Consider the following 12322-nt stretch of genomic DNA (forward strand, 5'->3'; position numbering starts at 1 on the left):
TCCTCCGTCCTCGTCCACAGAGGAGGTTCCCTTGAGCAAGGCACCTGAAGCCCCCGGGCTGCACTGCGGCCGCCCACTGCTCCGGGAACGCCGGGGTACCCCCCGTGTGTGTGTGTGCCCCCGTGTGTGTGTGTGCCCCCGTGTGTGTGGACAAGGTCACTCCTCTGTGTGTGTGTGTTCACCAGCTCCCGGACGGGTCAAGAGCAGAGGAAGAGAATAAAGGATACCTTAACTTAACTTAACTTAACTTCATATAAATCTGAGGAATATGTTTTCTTCCAATGTTCTAAATGGGCCGTAGACTGGCAACAGATAATCCACAACAATATTAAAAACAATTATTGTAATTGTGCAATTACAATAATTGCACAATTAATTGCACAACAACGTCACCAGCCCCCCCGACCAGACCAGACCCATCAAGCTCCTCTGTCGCTGCCTCCTCCTCTGCTCTCCCCGGATCACGACCGGATGCGTCGGCTCTTACTCATCTACATTAATTAATGATAAACATAAACATTAATGTGTAATGTACAACACTAATGAACACAATCCTAGATAAGCTAGAGAGGAGAGCAGAGATAAGAGAGAGGAGGAGAAGAGAGAGGAGAGGAGAGAAGGGAGAGGAGAGGAGAGAAGGAAGAGAAGAGAGGAAAGGATGGAGAGGAGAAGAGAGGAGAGGGATAGAGAAGAGAGAGGAGAGAGGAGAGGAGAGAGGAGAGGAGATGATGGAGAGGAGAGGAGAGCTGACCAGACAAAGTCACGGTACTCACACACATGGGGAGTATCTTTACACGTAGTCACTGTGACCTTTGTGTAAGTGTGTAACACATGTTGGGTTGTTGTATATTGGAGATTAATTTACTGGATCATCAACTACAAACCGTTACATTTCTTCAATGATTTAAAACGTTCCATCAATCTCAGATCATCAAAATTAAGGGTTTAGAAATAAACAATTTTATTTTTTGTATCACACTTTTTTTTATTACAGAAACAGTATTTATACTGAGCACTATTTGACTGGAATGTATCTATTTCCCTGAAATGATCCATTACAATTATAATGTATGCCCCAACACATAACAATATTTGCCTTTTCTTTTTATTAAAATCCAAAAAAAAAAAGTGCAAGAACATTGAATTGTTTGGTCATTACATGATCAGAAATTAAAACCAATAGAACTGTTAATTTTTTTTATTATATATACATGTTAATCCTCTAAACATGTTCTACATAACTGCAACCAATTTTATATCTTTAAACATGTAAAATAAATAAAAGGAAAACAGACACATAAATGGAGTGTAATATAACCCTTTATAAAGTGTTATATTGCACAACTGCAGGGTTAATTCTTACAAATATTCTCCTCGTTAAATGACAGCAGTACGACATTAATGCAGATCTCTCAGATCTCACATAGTAGAGATTCTAATTCTATTCTAATTCAGGAAACAACTTTAGTTGTTTTGGTCGTTTGATTATTTTATTATCAAACAAAGGTCCTAGTCTGTTTGATTGACAGGTGAGATGATCAGGGGGGCAGAGTTTCTACCTTCTTCATGATCACCTGGATCGAGGATTGGATAGAGAGGCTCAGTGAAGGTGCAGCCAGTAGCAGAGTAGATATGAACCCTGGCTTCCACATCATAGAAGGAGACCAGACCCTCATCATAATCAACAAACACCCCCACCTTCTGGAGCTCAGCTCTCAGAGGGAGATCGACAGAAGGGTTATCACTAAATACCAACTCATCATTGTCGTAGTAAAGAGTCCAGTAACCCGTCTCAGGGGTCCCCTCTGTCTCACCTTTTCTGTCGATGGACTCTCTGGCCAATCCTAACCACAATGCAGTCTTGTCTTTAACCTGGACCTCAAAGTAAAATCTCCCTGAGGAGAAGCTCTGCCTTGTGAGAACGGATGTATACTCTGTAAATCTCTTAGGGTTGTCTGGGAGTTCCTTCTCTTCACCTCCATCATGTACTTGTTTCCCATCCTCAGACAGGATGAGCTTGGGATGAGCTGTATCAGGATCCAGAGTCACATCTACTTCATACTGCTGGACCCACTTCAGTTCAGCATCGCGCAGCTTCTTCATCTCCATGTTCAGTGTCTCCTCCAGCTGATCCAGGGATCTCCTCAAGGTCCCTACGTATGACGGAGGACGGACCTCCACCGTGGTCCAGTCCCTGGTGGGTGGAGGATCCTTCAGGGATCTGAAGGTCTGGAGGAAGTGGAGGTGGTCTTCAGTGTGTGAGAGCCGCTTCACCTCTGAGCTTCTATTGGTCAGATCTTCTATTTCCTGCTCCAGCTCTTTGATGAGGTCTTCAGCTCGTTTCACTGTGGATTTCAGTTTCTCTTTCACTGTTTGGTTGAATTCATCCCGGCCCTTTTCAACACAGCCTATCAGAGCAGTGAAGACCTGCCCACCTTGGGCTATCTCTCTGTCTGCGTCTTTGTTGCTCAGTTCCACTGTGTCTTTGATCTCCTTAATCTTTTGTTTTCTCTCCTGGATCTTCTGCGGAACGTCAGTCACCGTCTTCCCCAGCTGGGTTTGGCAGTAAGAGGTAAAACACATTAGACAGGACTTCACAGCCTTCTGCTGGGTCCCAGTACAGACGTCACAGGGAACTTCTGCTGGTTCAACACAGGGCTGCTCTTTTACTAGTACGGTTGTTCTAATCTGAGCAGCCAGCTCTGATAAGAAGGTATTGACCTGTAGATCAGGTCTTGTGTTGAAAAGCTTGTTGCAAACAGGGCATTTGTACTTGACTTGTCCATCCCAGAACTTTGTAATACAGATTCTGCAGAAGTTGTGTCCACATGCGGTGGAAACTGGACTGCTGAACACATCCAGACAGATGGAACATGAAAAGTTCTCTTCAGACCAGGAAGTGTTAGCACAGGCCATTCCTAGACACAGACGACAAGGTTTATGTATTGAGCAATTATAGATTTCTAATTCGATAACGGGAAGAGAGGTTTTAACTTTCTCAAAGTTGTGCTGTTTTACTTACCTTTTTCTTACTGTCAGACTTTTTGTTCCAAAATGCGATTTATTTTACAGCTTCAACGTCGGTTGCTTTGGTCAGAGAATGTCTAATATTCGTAGACGGGCTCTGCTTTGGTTTCGAACGTTAAGTTTTGTTTCCTCAATATGACGTCCTCTCCTCCCCTAACACATGGCTCCTCCCTTAACTCTTGGCTCCGCCCCCACGAACACACTCAGACTTTGGTGCATTCATGCACTGTGTAGGCTACTTCAATGCGTTGATGTTGTCTCTTCTTTGCGGCATTCAAATATGTTCAACCTTAAAAAGATTGGACACAGAGAGCCCGGAAAAAAAATAAACTTTGATTCAGTGGTGAGTTGTGTTGCGACTAACTGAGTAAGAATACATTTGACTTGATTTTGACTGTTCCTGGTATTTTCTCCACAGTCTTAATATAAAAACAACCCTCTCCATGTGTGCCCAGATAACCTGTGCGATTATGGTTATTTCATATTAAGTTAACACAGTGATATTAGGCTCCTCTCCCAGATTCTAACCTCATAAAACCGCCAAGTCATGTGACACGGGGTAGGGCAGACGAACCAGACCGACGAGTTCACCTTCAGTCTGAGCCAACAAACACTTGCAGCCATGCGGAAGTTAATTCCACTGAATTAAAAATAGTTTTACCTAGAAAATTCACAAAGTATAAGATGGAAGACTTACTGTATTGTGGCGATATAACCCCCCCCCCCTTCCTGATACAAATATTCATTCACTTGTCATATTAAAGTACTTAATAACTGTATGGAGAAATCTAAATGCATGATATTAGTGATAATGAAGTCATAATATCAAGAGAGAAATAAATAAAAATCCAAACTCAAGATAATAAACTCAAGGTTTATGTATTGAGCAATTATAGATTTCGAATTCAATGACAGGAAGAGAGGTTTTAACTACGCCTCAAAGTTGTGTGCTTTAACTTACCTAGTTGATATTGTCTGTCAGACTATTAGTTCCAAACTATTTCTCCTGAAAGAGAGAACTGCTTCCACGTCGGTTGGCTTTGGTCTCTATGAACCTTAAGTTTCGTTTCCTGAACAAGACGTCCTCTCCGTACCACCTGACTCCTCCCCTAACACCCGGCTCCTCCCCTAACACCAGGCTCCTCCCCTAACACCAGGCTCCTCCCCTAACACCTGGCTCCGCCCCCACGGTTTACCGACGTTTCAAACGTTCACAGTAAAGGCAGGTTCATTCAGAGCAAACAAACACTTGCAGCAATGCGGCAGTTAAATCCACTGAATTAACTGAGGGGCTCGCTGTAGGCCTTCTGATGTTCCCGCTAGGCTAGTTTGTGAACAGCCGGTCCTGAGTCCTTAAACGCCGCTCTAGGACACGCCCCGTTCTCTTCAGCAGTCGTAGCTCACTGGTGTACCGGGGGCTGAGCGTGGGAAGGGGACGGTTCTGGGCTGGACTGGGGCATGGCGGTCCAGGAGGGGGCTGAGGGATGGATTGTAGAGATCCACAGATTCAGTGACTGAAGGGGGGCTGGCAGCGAGAGACGGAGGAGGTCAGTAGTCATGGGGACTGGGTTGATGTTTTTAAGGTTCCTGAAACTGATTGGTCTGTTGGGCTTATTGAGGGGGGGGGTTCTTCTATAGGTAATGTCAAAGAAGAATGCTCCTCTGGTGCCCCCGTAGTGTGGAGCACGGGGGGGGGGGGGGGGGTCCAGCCGTCCTGGTGTGCACCGATTGGTCATTCCACGTTCCAACTGCTGTGAGACGGGCCGGTTCCCGGACTCAGCGACAGGGCCTTCTTCTGAGGCTTTGTCTGCTGTGCTCTTCAGAAACACATGTACTGGAGGCCCTCATTCAGGCTCAGATGAAAGCCGTGGAGGGCAGCAGAAGAATCCAAAGGTTCCCGGTGAACGGCAGGTATTTACTGAACAGAATCCCTTTACGTCAGAAGAGAACAACTAGCTCCGCTAACGTCAGTGCTTGGGGCTTCTTTTGTTGCTGGACAGCAAACCCAAGGCCCTGGAGCGCGACGTCACAGAGATGGACCCTGCACTCCGGTTAATGCTGCAGGAGAAGGAGAGGGCTGTGAGGACGCTGCAGGAGACTGTGGAGGTATACTCACAGGCATGGCACGCACACGCACACACACACACACACACACACACACACACACACACACACACACACACACACACACACACACACACACACACACACACACACACACACACACACGCACGCATTCTAAATGGGGTGACCTTTGACATTGTCAATAATGTTGACAATAATGAACACAATCCTAGATGAACTACAGAGGAGAGCAGAGATAAGAGAGAGGAGGAGAAGAGAGAGAGGGAGAGGAGAGGATGGAGAGAGGAGAGCTGACAAGAAAAGTCAGGGTACTCACACACATGGGGAGCATCTTTACATGTAGTCACTGTGACCTTTGTGTAAGTGTGTAACACAAGTTGGGTTGTTGTATATTGGAGATTAATTTACTGGATCATCAACTACAAACCGTTATATTTCTTCAATCATTTAAAACGTTCCATCAATCTCAGATCATCAAAATTAAGGGTTTAGAAATAAACAATTTTATTTTTTGTATCACACTTTTTTTATTACAGAAACAGTATTTATACTGAACACTATTTGACTTGAATACATCTATTTCCCTGAAATGATCCTTTACAATTATTATGTATGCCTACACATAACAATATTTGCCTTTTCTTTTTTATTAAAATCAACAAAGAAAAATGTGTAAGAACATTGAATTGTTTGGTCATTGCATAATCAGAATTTAAAACCAATAGAATTGTTAAATATTTTTATTATATATACATGTGAATCCTCTAAACATGTTCTACATAACTGCAACCAATTTTATGTCTTTAAACATGTAAAATAAATAAAGGGAAAACAGACACATAAATGGAGTGAAATATAACCCTTTATAAAGGGTTATGTTACACAACTGCAGGGTTAATTCTTACAAATATTCTCCGCGTTAAATGACAGCAGTATGACATTAATGCAGATCTCTCAGATCTCACATAGTAGAGATTCTAATTCTATTCTAATTCAGGAAACAACATTAGTTGTTTTGGTCGTTTGATTATTTTATTATCAAACAAAGGTCCTAGTCTGTTTGATTGACAGGTGAGATGATCAGGGGGGCAACGTTTATATCACCTTCATTGAGGATTGGATAGAGAGGCTCAGTGAAGGTGCAGCCAGTAGCAGAGTAGATACGAACCCTGGCTTCCACATCATAGAAGGAGACCAGACCCTCATCATAATCAACAAACACCCCCACCTTCTGGAGCTCAGCTCTCAGGGGGAGACCGACAGAAGGGTCATCACTAAATACCAACCCATCCTCGTCGTACCAAAGAATCCAGTAACCCGTCTCAGGGGTCCACTGTGTCAGACCTTTTCTGTCGATGGACTCTCTGGCCACTCCTAACCCCCATGCAGCCTTGTATTCAACCTGGACCTCAAAGTAAAATCTCCCTGAGGAGAAGCTCTGCCTCGTGAGAACAAATATATACTTTGTAAATCTCTTAGGGTTGTCTGGGAGTTTCTTCCACACACCTCCATCATGTACTTGTTTCCCATCCTCAGACAGGATGAGAAGGGGATGAGCTGAATCAGGATCCAGAGTCACATCTACTTCATACTGCTGGACCCTCTTCAGTTCAGCATCATCACACAGCTTCTTCATCTCCATGTTCAGTGTCTCCTCCAGCTGATCTAGGGATCTCCTCAAGGTCCCTACGTATGACGGAGGACGGACCTCCACCGTGGTCCAGTCCCTGGTGGGTGGAGGATCCTTCAGGGATCTGAAGGTCTGGAGGAAGTGGAGGTGGTCTTCAGTGTGTGAGAGCCGCTTCACCTCTGAGCTTCTATTGGTCAGATCTTCTATTTCCTGCTCCAGCTCTTTGATGAGGTCTTCAGCTCGTTTCACTGTGGATTTCAGTTTCTCTTTCACCGATTGGTTGAATTCATCCCGGCCCTTTTCAACACAGCCTATCAGAGCAGTGAAGACCTGCCCACCATGGGCTATCTCTCTGTCTGCGTCTTTGTTGCTCAGTTCCACTGTGTCTTTGATCTCCTTAATCTTTTGTTTTCTCTCCTGGATCTTCTGCAGAACGTCAGTCACCGTCTTCCCCAGCTGGACCGTCTTCACTTCATATTCCTCCTTTAGAGGTACAACAGGATGGGACTTGTGGTCTGTCACTGTGCACAACAGACACACACACACCTGTTCAGTCTGGCAGAAGAGCTCCAGAAGTCGTTCGTGTTTCTTACACATCAAGTCTTCCAGACGGTCCATAGGCTCGACCAGCCGATGTTTCTTCAGCCCAGCGACTCTCTGATGTGGCTCCAGATGGGTTTGGCAGTAAGAGATAAGACACACTAGGCAGGACTTCACAGCCTTCTGCTGGGTCCCAGTACAGACGTCACAGGGAACTTCTGCTTGTTCAACACAAGGCTGCTCTTTTACTCGTACGGTTGTTCTAATCTGAGCAGCCAGCTCTGATAAGAAGGTATTGACCCGTAAATCAGGTCTTGTATGGAAAATCTCGTTGCAAATAGGACATTTGTACTGGACTTGTTCATCCCAGAACTTTGTAATACAGGTTCTGCAGAAGTTGTGTCCACATGTGGTGGTAACGGGACTGTTGAACACTTCCAGACAGATTGAACATGAAAAGTTCTCTTCAGACCACGAAGTGTTAGCACAGGCCATTCCTAGACACAGAGGACAAGGTTTATGTATTGAGCAATTATAGATTTCTAATTCGATAACGGGAAGAGAGGATTTAACTTTCTCAAAGTTGTGCTGTTTTACTTACTTGGTCTTACTGTCAGACTTTTTGTTCCAAAATGCGTTTTATTTTTCTCCTGAACGGTTGAACAGCTTCGACGTGGGTTGCTTTGGTTTCGTTTCCTCAATATGACGTCCTCTCCTCCCCTAACACATGGCTCCTCCCTTAACCCTTGGCTCCGCCCCCATGAACACACTCAGACTTTGGTGCAATCACGCACTGTAGGCTACTTCAATGCGTTGATGTTTTCTCTTCTTTGCGACATTGAAATATGTTCAACCTTAAAATGATTGGACACAGAGAGCCCGGGGAAAAAATACACTTTTTGATTCAGTGGTGAGTTGTGTTGCGACTAACTGAGTAAGAGCTGTAAGAATACATTTGACTTGATTTTGACTGTGCCTAGTATTTTCTCCACAGTCTTAATATAAAAACACGAAACAAACGGAGAAGGGAGGGGGCGCGGGAGCAACTGCGCACCGAAACCGTCACTGTAGTACCCACGGCAAGGCAATGCACGGCAGTTAATTCCACTGAATTAAAAATAGGTTTTCCTAGAAAATTCACAAATTATAAGATGGACGATTTACTGTATTGTTGATAAAAGTATGGTGGGGATCGCGTGGAGCAGCAACATGTGAGAACTGTGACTCAAATAAGCATATAAGCTGCAATATCTGCACATAGCCACAAGGGAGGAGCACCAAACATATAAGCTGTAATAACTGCTCATGACAACAAGATGGCAGCATCATTACACATATGAGGAGGCCGGAGGCGGGCTCTCAAAACCATAGCCAATCAGAGGACGTTGGACGTCATATAGGCCACGCCTACTCCATTCAGAGCAGGACCCAGAAGAGGTCAGAGATACTAGAGGCAGGTTAACCTCGGATGCTCCGCTAAGCGTCGCTCCGCGTGTATATACAATTCCCCTCCTATTGTTTCATGTTTACCACACCGAAACCAGGCCAAATGAAGTGAGCTAAAAGCGATCCTGACTGGAGGAGTACCTTTTCTGAATATCGCAACAGGACGCGTTTCCTCGAGCTCTGCACGTGGAGAACTTTATTCACAAATAATTGATATTAACCCTCCCACCCCCATACACATATTCCTTCACTAGTAATGTCCTTAATAAATTAATTGAGAAATTGAAATGCATGATATTAATGATACTGAAGTCATAATATTGAGAGAGAAATAAATAAAAATCCAAACTCCGCCTTATTGTTTTGTTTAAATGTGACCTTTTTTGATTTGTTGCGGCTGTGGACCAGCGGCCCTCAGCATCAAAGACACCTCCAGCGGGAAGTCCGTCAGCCGCCCTTCAACCGTCTGAACCACAGAGAGTAGATAGACAGAGGGAGCTAGTCCTGAAACACTCAAACCCAGCTGGTCTCGGCTACAGAGCCAAGACCAGGAGAACGGCAGTCCTCCCAACAGGTTGATTGATTCAACATGAGCATGTGATCGCCATCACAAGCAGAGTCGTAACATTACTGTAGGTAATAACACGATTAAAGCTACCCACCTCCTGTGTCATTGTGACCTTGGCCATGGGGATGTGCTTTATAGCGACCGAAGCAACAAAGACACAAGCTCACTGCTTTAGTGTTTAACAGAGGACGCCGTGAATCAGACACGTATGTGCTTCCACAGAGTGTGGCTTTGTGGCGTCACTCTTACAGGCAGACGGTCCTCTTTCCGGCAGCCAGCAAAGACACTCCCGAAGCCTCCCTGTCCCAGCTGCTGCAGCTCCTCGTACAGAGCGTCAAAGTCGGCTGAGACCACCCAGACCGTTACTGAGTCCATTAACCCATCCATCCCTCCGTTCAGCCCTTCATATCTAACCCTCCATCTCTCTGACCTGTGCTGCAGGTCGTCAGGCGGGTCCTGCAGGAGGAGGAGATACGGGGGGAGCTGTGGTCGGAGCGCTCAACACCTCCAGACGAGCTGAGTCCTCTGTCAGCTCCGTCTGTGTCCCGGGATCCGGCCGGAGACCCCGCCCCCCCCCCCCCCCCCCCCCCCCCCCCAGGGGTCTACACGGGCCACAGAGGGGTCCTCCGGCCCCCCCACAGCCTCCACATGGGGAGGGTGTTGCCCTGTGGTGGTCCTCCACCTCTTGGAGGGGCTTGGGCCTTCCTCGGGATCCTCTCTGCTCCTCTGCCCCCTCACTAGCCCTCCGCACACGGAGCACACTAGCTCCCTCAGAGCAGGACTTTCACTTCCCTAAACATGTTATCTGTGATAGGGCTCCTCAGTGTTTCTATATACCGCCCCTCCCTCTGAACGTCCGCGGGGCGTCCGGGGGCTACTGGTTAAGGAGGTGGACCGGTAACCGGAGGGTGACCGGGTCGAGTCCCGACCGGTAGGCGAGCTATGTGGACGGGGGGAGTCGTTGTGCAGCACTCTCCTCCGTCCTCGTCCACAGAGGAGGTTCCCTTGAGCAAGGCACCTGAAGCCCCCGGGCTGCACTGCGGCCGCCCACTGCTCCGGGAACGCCGGGGTACCCCCCGTGTGTGTACCCCCCGTGTGTGTACCCCCCGTGTGTGTGTGTGCCCGTGTGTGTGTGTGTGCCCCCGTGTGTGTGTGTGCCCCCGTGTGTGTGTGTGACCCCGTGTGTGTGGACGAGGTCACTCCTCTGTGTGTGTGTGTGTTCACCAGCTCCCGGACGGGTCAAGAGCAGAGAGAGAGAATAAAGGATACCTTAACTTAACTTAACTTAACTTAACTTCATTTAAATTTGAGGAACATGCTTCCAATGTTCTAAATGGGCTGTAGACTGGCAACAGATAATCCACAACAATATTAAAAACAATTATTGTAATTGTGAAATTACAATAATTGCACAATTAATTGCACAACAACGTCACCAGCCCCCCCGACCAGACCAGACCCATCAAGCTCCTCTGCCGCTCTGTTCTTCCTCTGCCCTCCCCGGATCACGACCGGATGCGTCGGCTCTTACTCATCTACATTAATTAATGATAAACATAAACATTAATGTGTAATGTATAACACTAATGAACACAATCCTAGATAAGAGAGAGAGGAGAGCAGAGATAAGAGAGAGGAGGAGAAGAGAGAGGAGAGGAGAGAAGGGAGAGGAGGAAGAGAAGAGAGGAAAGGATGGAGGGGAGAGGAGAGGAGAGGAGAGAAGGGAGGAAAGGATGGAGGGGAGGAGAGATAGAGAAGAGAGAGGAGAGAGGAGAGAGGAGAGAGGAGAGAGGAGAGGAGATGATGGAGAGGAGAGGAGAGAGATAGAGAAGAGAGGAGAGAGGAGAGAGGAGAGGAGAGAAGGGAGAGGAGGAAGAGAAGAGAGGAAAGGATGGAGGGGGGAAGAGAGGAGAGAGGAGAGGAGAGGAGGGAGGAGAGGAGATGATGGAGAGGAGAGGAGGGAGGAGAGGAGATGATGGAGAGGAGAGGAGGGCTGACCAGACAAAGTCACGGTACTCACACACATGGGGAGTATCTTTACATGTAGTCACTGTGACCTTGTGTAAGTGTGTAACACAAGTTGGGTTGTTGTATATTGGAGATTAATTTACTGGTTCATCAACTACAAACCGTTACATTTCTTCAATGATTTAAAACGTTCCATCAATCTCAGATCATCAAAATTAAGGGTTTAGAAATAAACAATTTAATTTTTTGTATCACACTTTTTTTATTACCGAAACAGTATTTATACTGAGCACTATTTGACTGGAATGTATCTATTTCCCTGAAATGATCCATTACAATTATAATGTATGCCTACACATAACAATATTTGCCTTTTCTTTTTATTAAAATCGAAAAAAAAAAATGTGCAAGAACTTTGAATTGTTTGGTCATTACATGATCAGAAATTAAAACCAATAGAACTGTTACATTTTTTTATTATATATACATGTTAATCCTCTGAACATGTTCTACATAACTGCAACCAATTTTATATCTTTAAACATGTAAAATAAATAAAAGGAAAACAGACACATAAATGGAGTGTAATATAACGCTTTATAAAGGGTTATATTACACAACTGCAGGGTTCATTTTTAAAGATATTCTCCTCGTTAAATGACAGCAGTATGACATTAATGCAGATCTCCCAGATCTCACATAGTAGAGATTCTAATTCTATTCTAATTCAGGAAACAACATTAGTTGTTTTGTCGTTTGATTATTTTATTATCAAACAAAGGTCCTAGTCTGTTTGATTGACGGGTGAGATGATCAGGGGGGCAGAGTTTCTACCTCCTTCATAATCACATGGACAGAGGAATGGATAGAGAGGCTCAGTGAAGGTGCAGCCAGTAGCAGAGTAGATATGAACCCTGGCTTCCACATCATAGAAGGAGACCAGACCCTCATCATAATCAACAAACACCCTGGAGCTCAGCTCTCAGAGGGAGATCGACATCAGGGTTATCACCAAATACCAACGCATCCTTGTCGTACCAAAGAGTCCAGTAACCCGT

At 45.6% G+C, this 12322-nt stretch overlaps 2 protein-coding genes across 2 annotated transcripts; both read right to left on the minus strand.

The window, feature by feature from the left end:
* Window positions 1-718: 718 nt before the first annotated feature.
* On the minus strand, window positions 719-4089 carry LOC130404344 (E3 ubiquitin-protein ligase TRIM39-like). The gene is made up of 3 exons (XM_056609021.1): window positions 3989-4089; window positions 3023-3316; window positions 719-2918 (listed from the first exon to the last, which is right to left on the minus strand). The coding sequence occupies exon 3, from the start codon at window positions 2914-2916 to the stop codon at window positions 1510-1512; it is 1407 nt and encodes a 468-aa protein (XP_056464996.1). The 5' UTR covers window positions 2917-2918; window positions 3023-3316; window positions 3989-4089; the 3' UTR covers window positions 719-1509.
* A 1529-nt stretch (window positions 4090-5618) lies between these two features.
* On the minus strand, window positions 5619-8059 carry LOC130404342 (E3 ubiquitin-protein ligase TRIM39-like). The gene is made up of 2 exons (XM_056609020.1): window positions 7884-8059; window positions 5619-7779 (listed from the first exon to the last, which is right to left on the minus strand). The coding sequence occupies exon 2, from the start codon at window positions 7775-7777 to the stop codon at window positions 6164-6166; it is 1614 nt and encodes a 537-aa protein (XP_056464995.1). The 5' UTR covers window positions 7778-7779; window positions 7884-8059; the 3' UTR covers window positions 5619-6163.
* Window positions 8060-12322: the final 4263 nt, after the last annotated feature.

Source organism: Gadus chalcogrammus, chromosome 15, assembly GCF_026213295.1.
Source record: "Gadus chalcogrammus isolate NIFS_2021 chromosome 15, NIFS_Gcha_1.0, whole genome shotgun sequence".
Classification (NCBI taxonomy): domain Eukaryota; kingdom Metazoa; phylum Chordata; class Actinopteri; order Gadiformes; family Gadidae; genus Gadus; species Gadus chalcogrammus.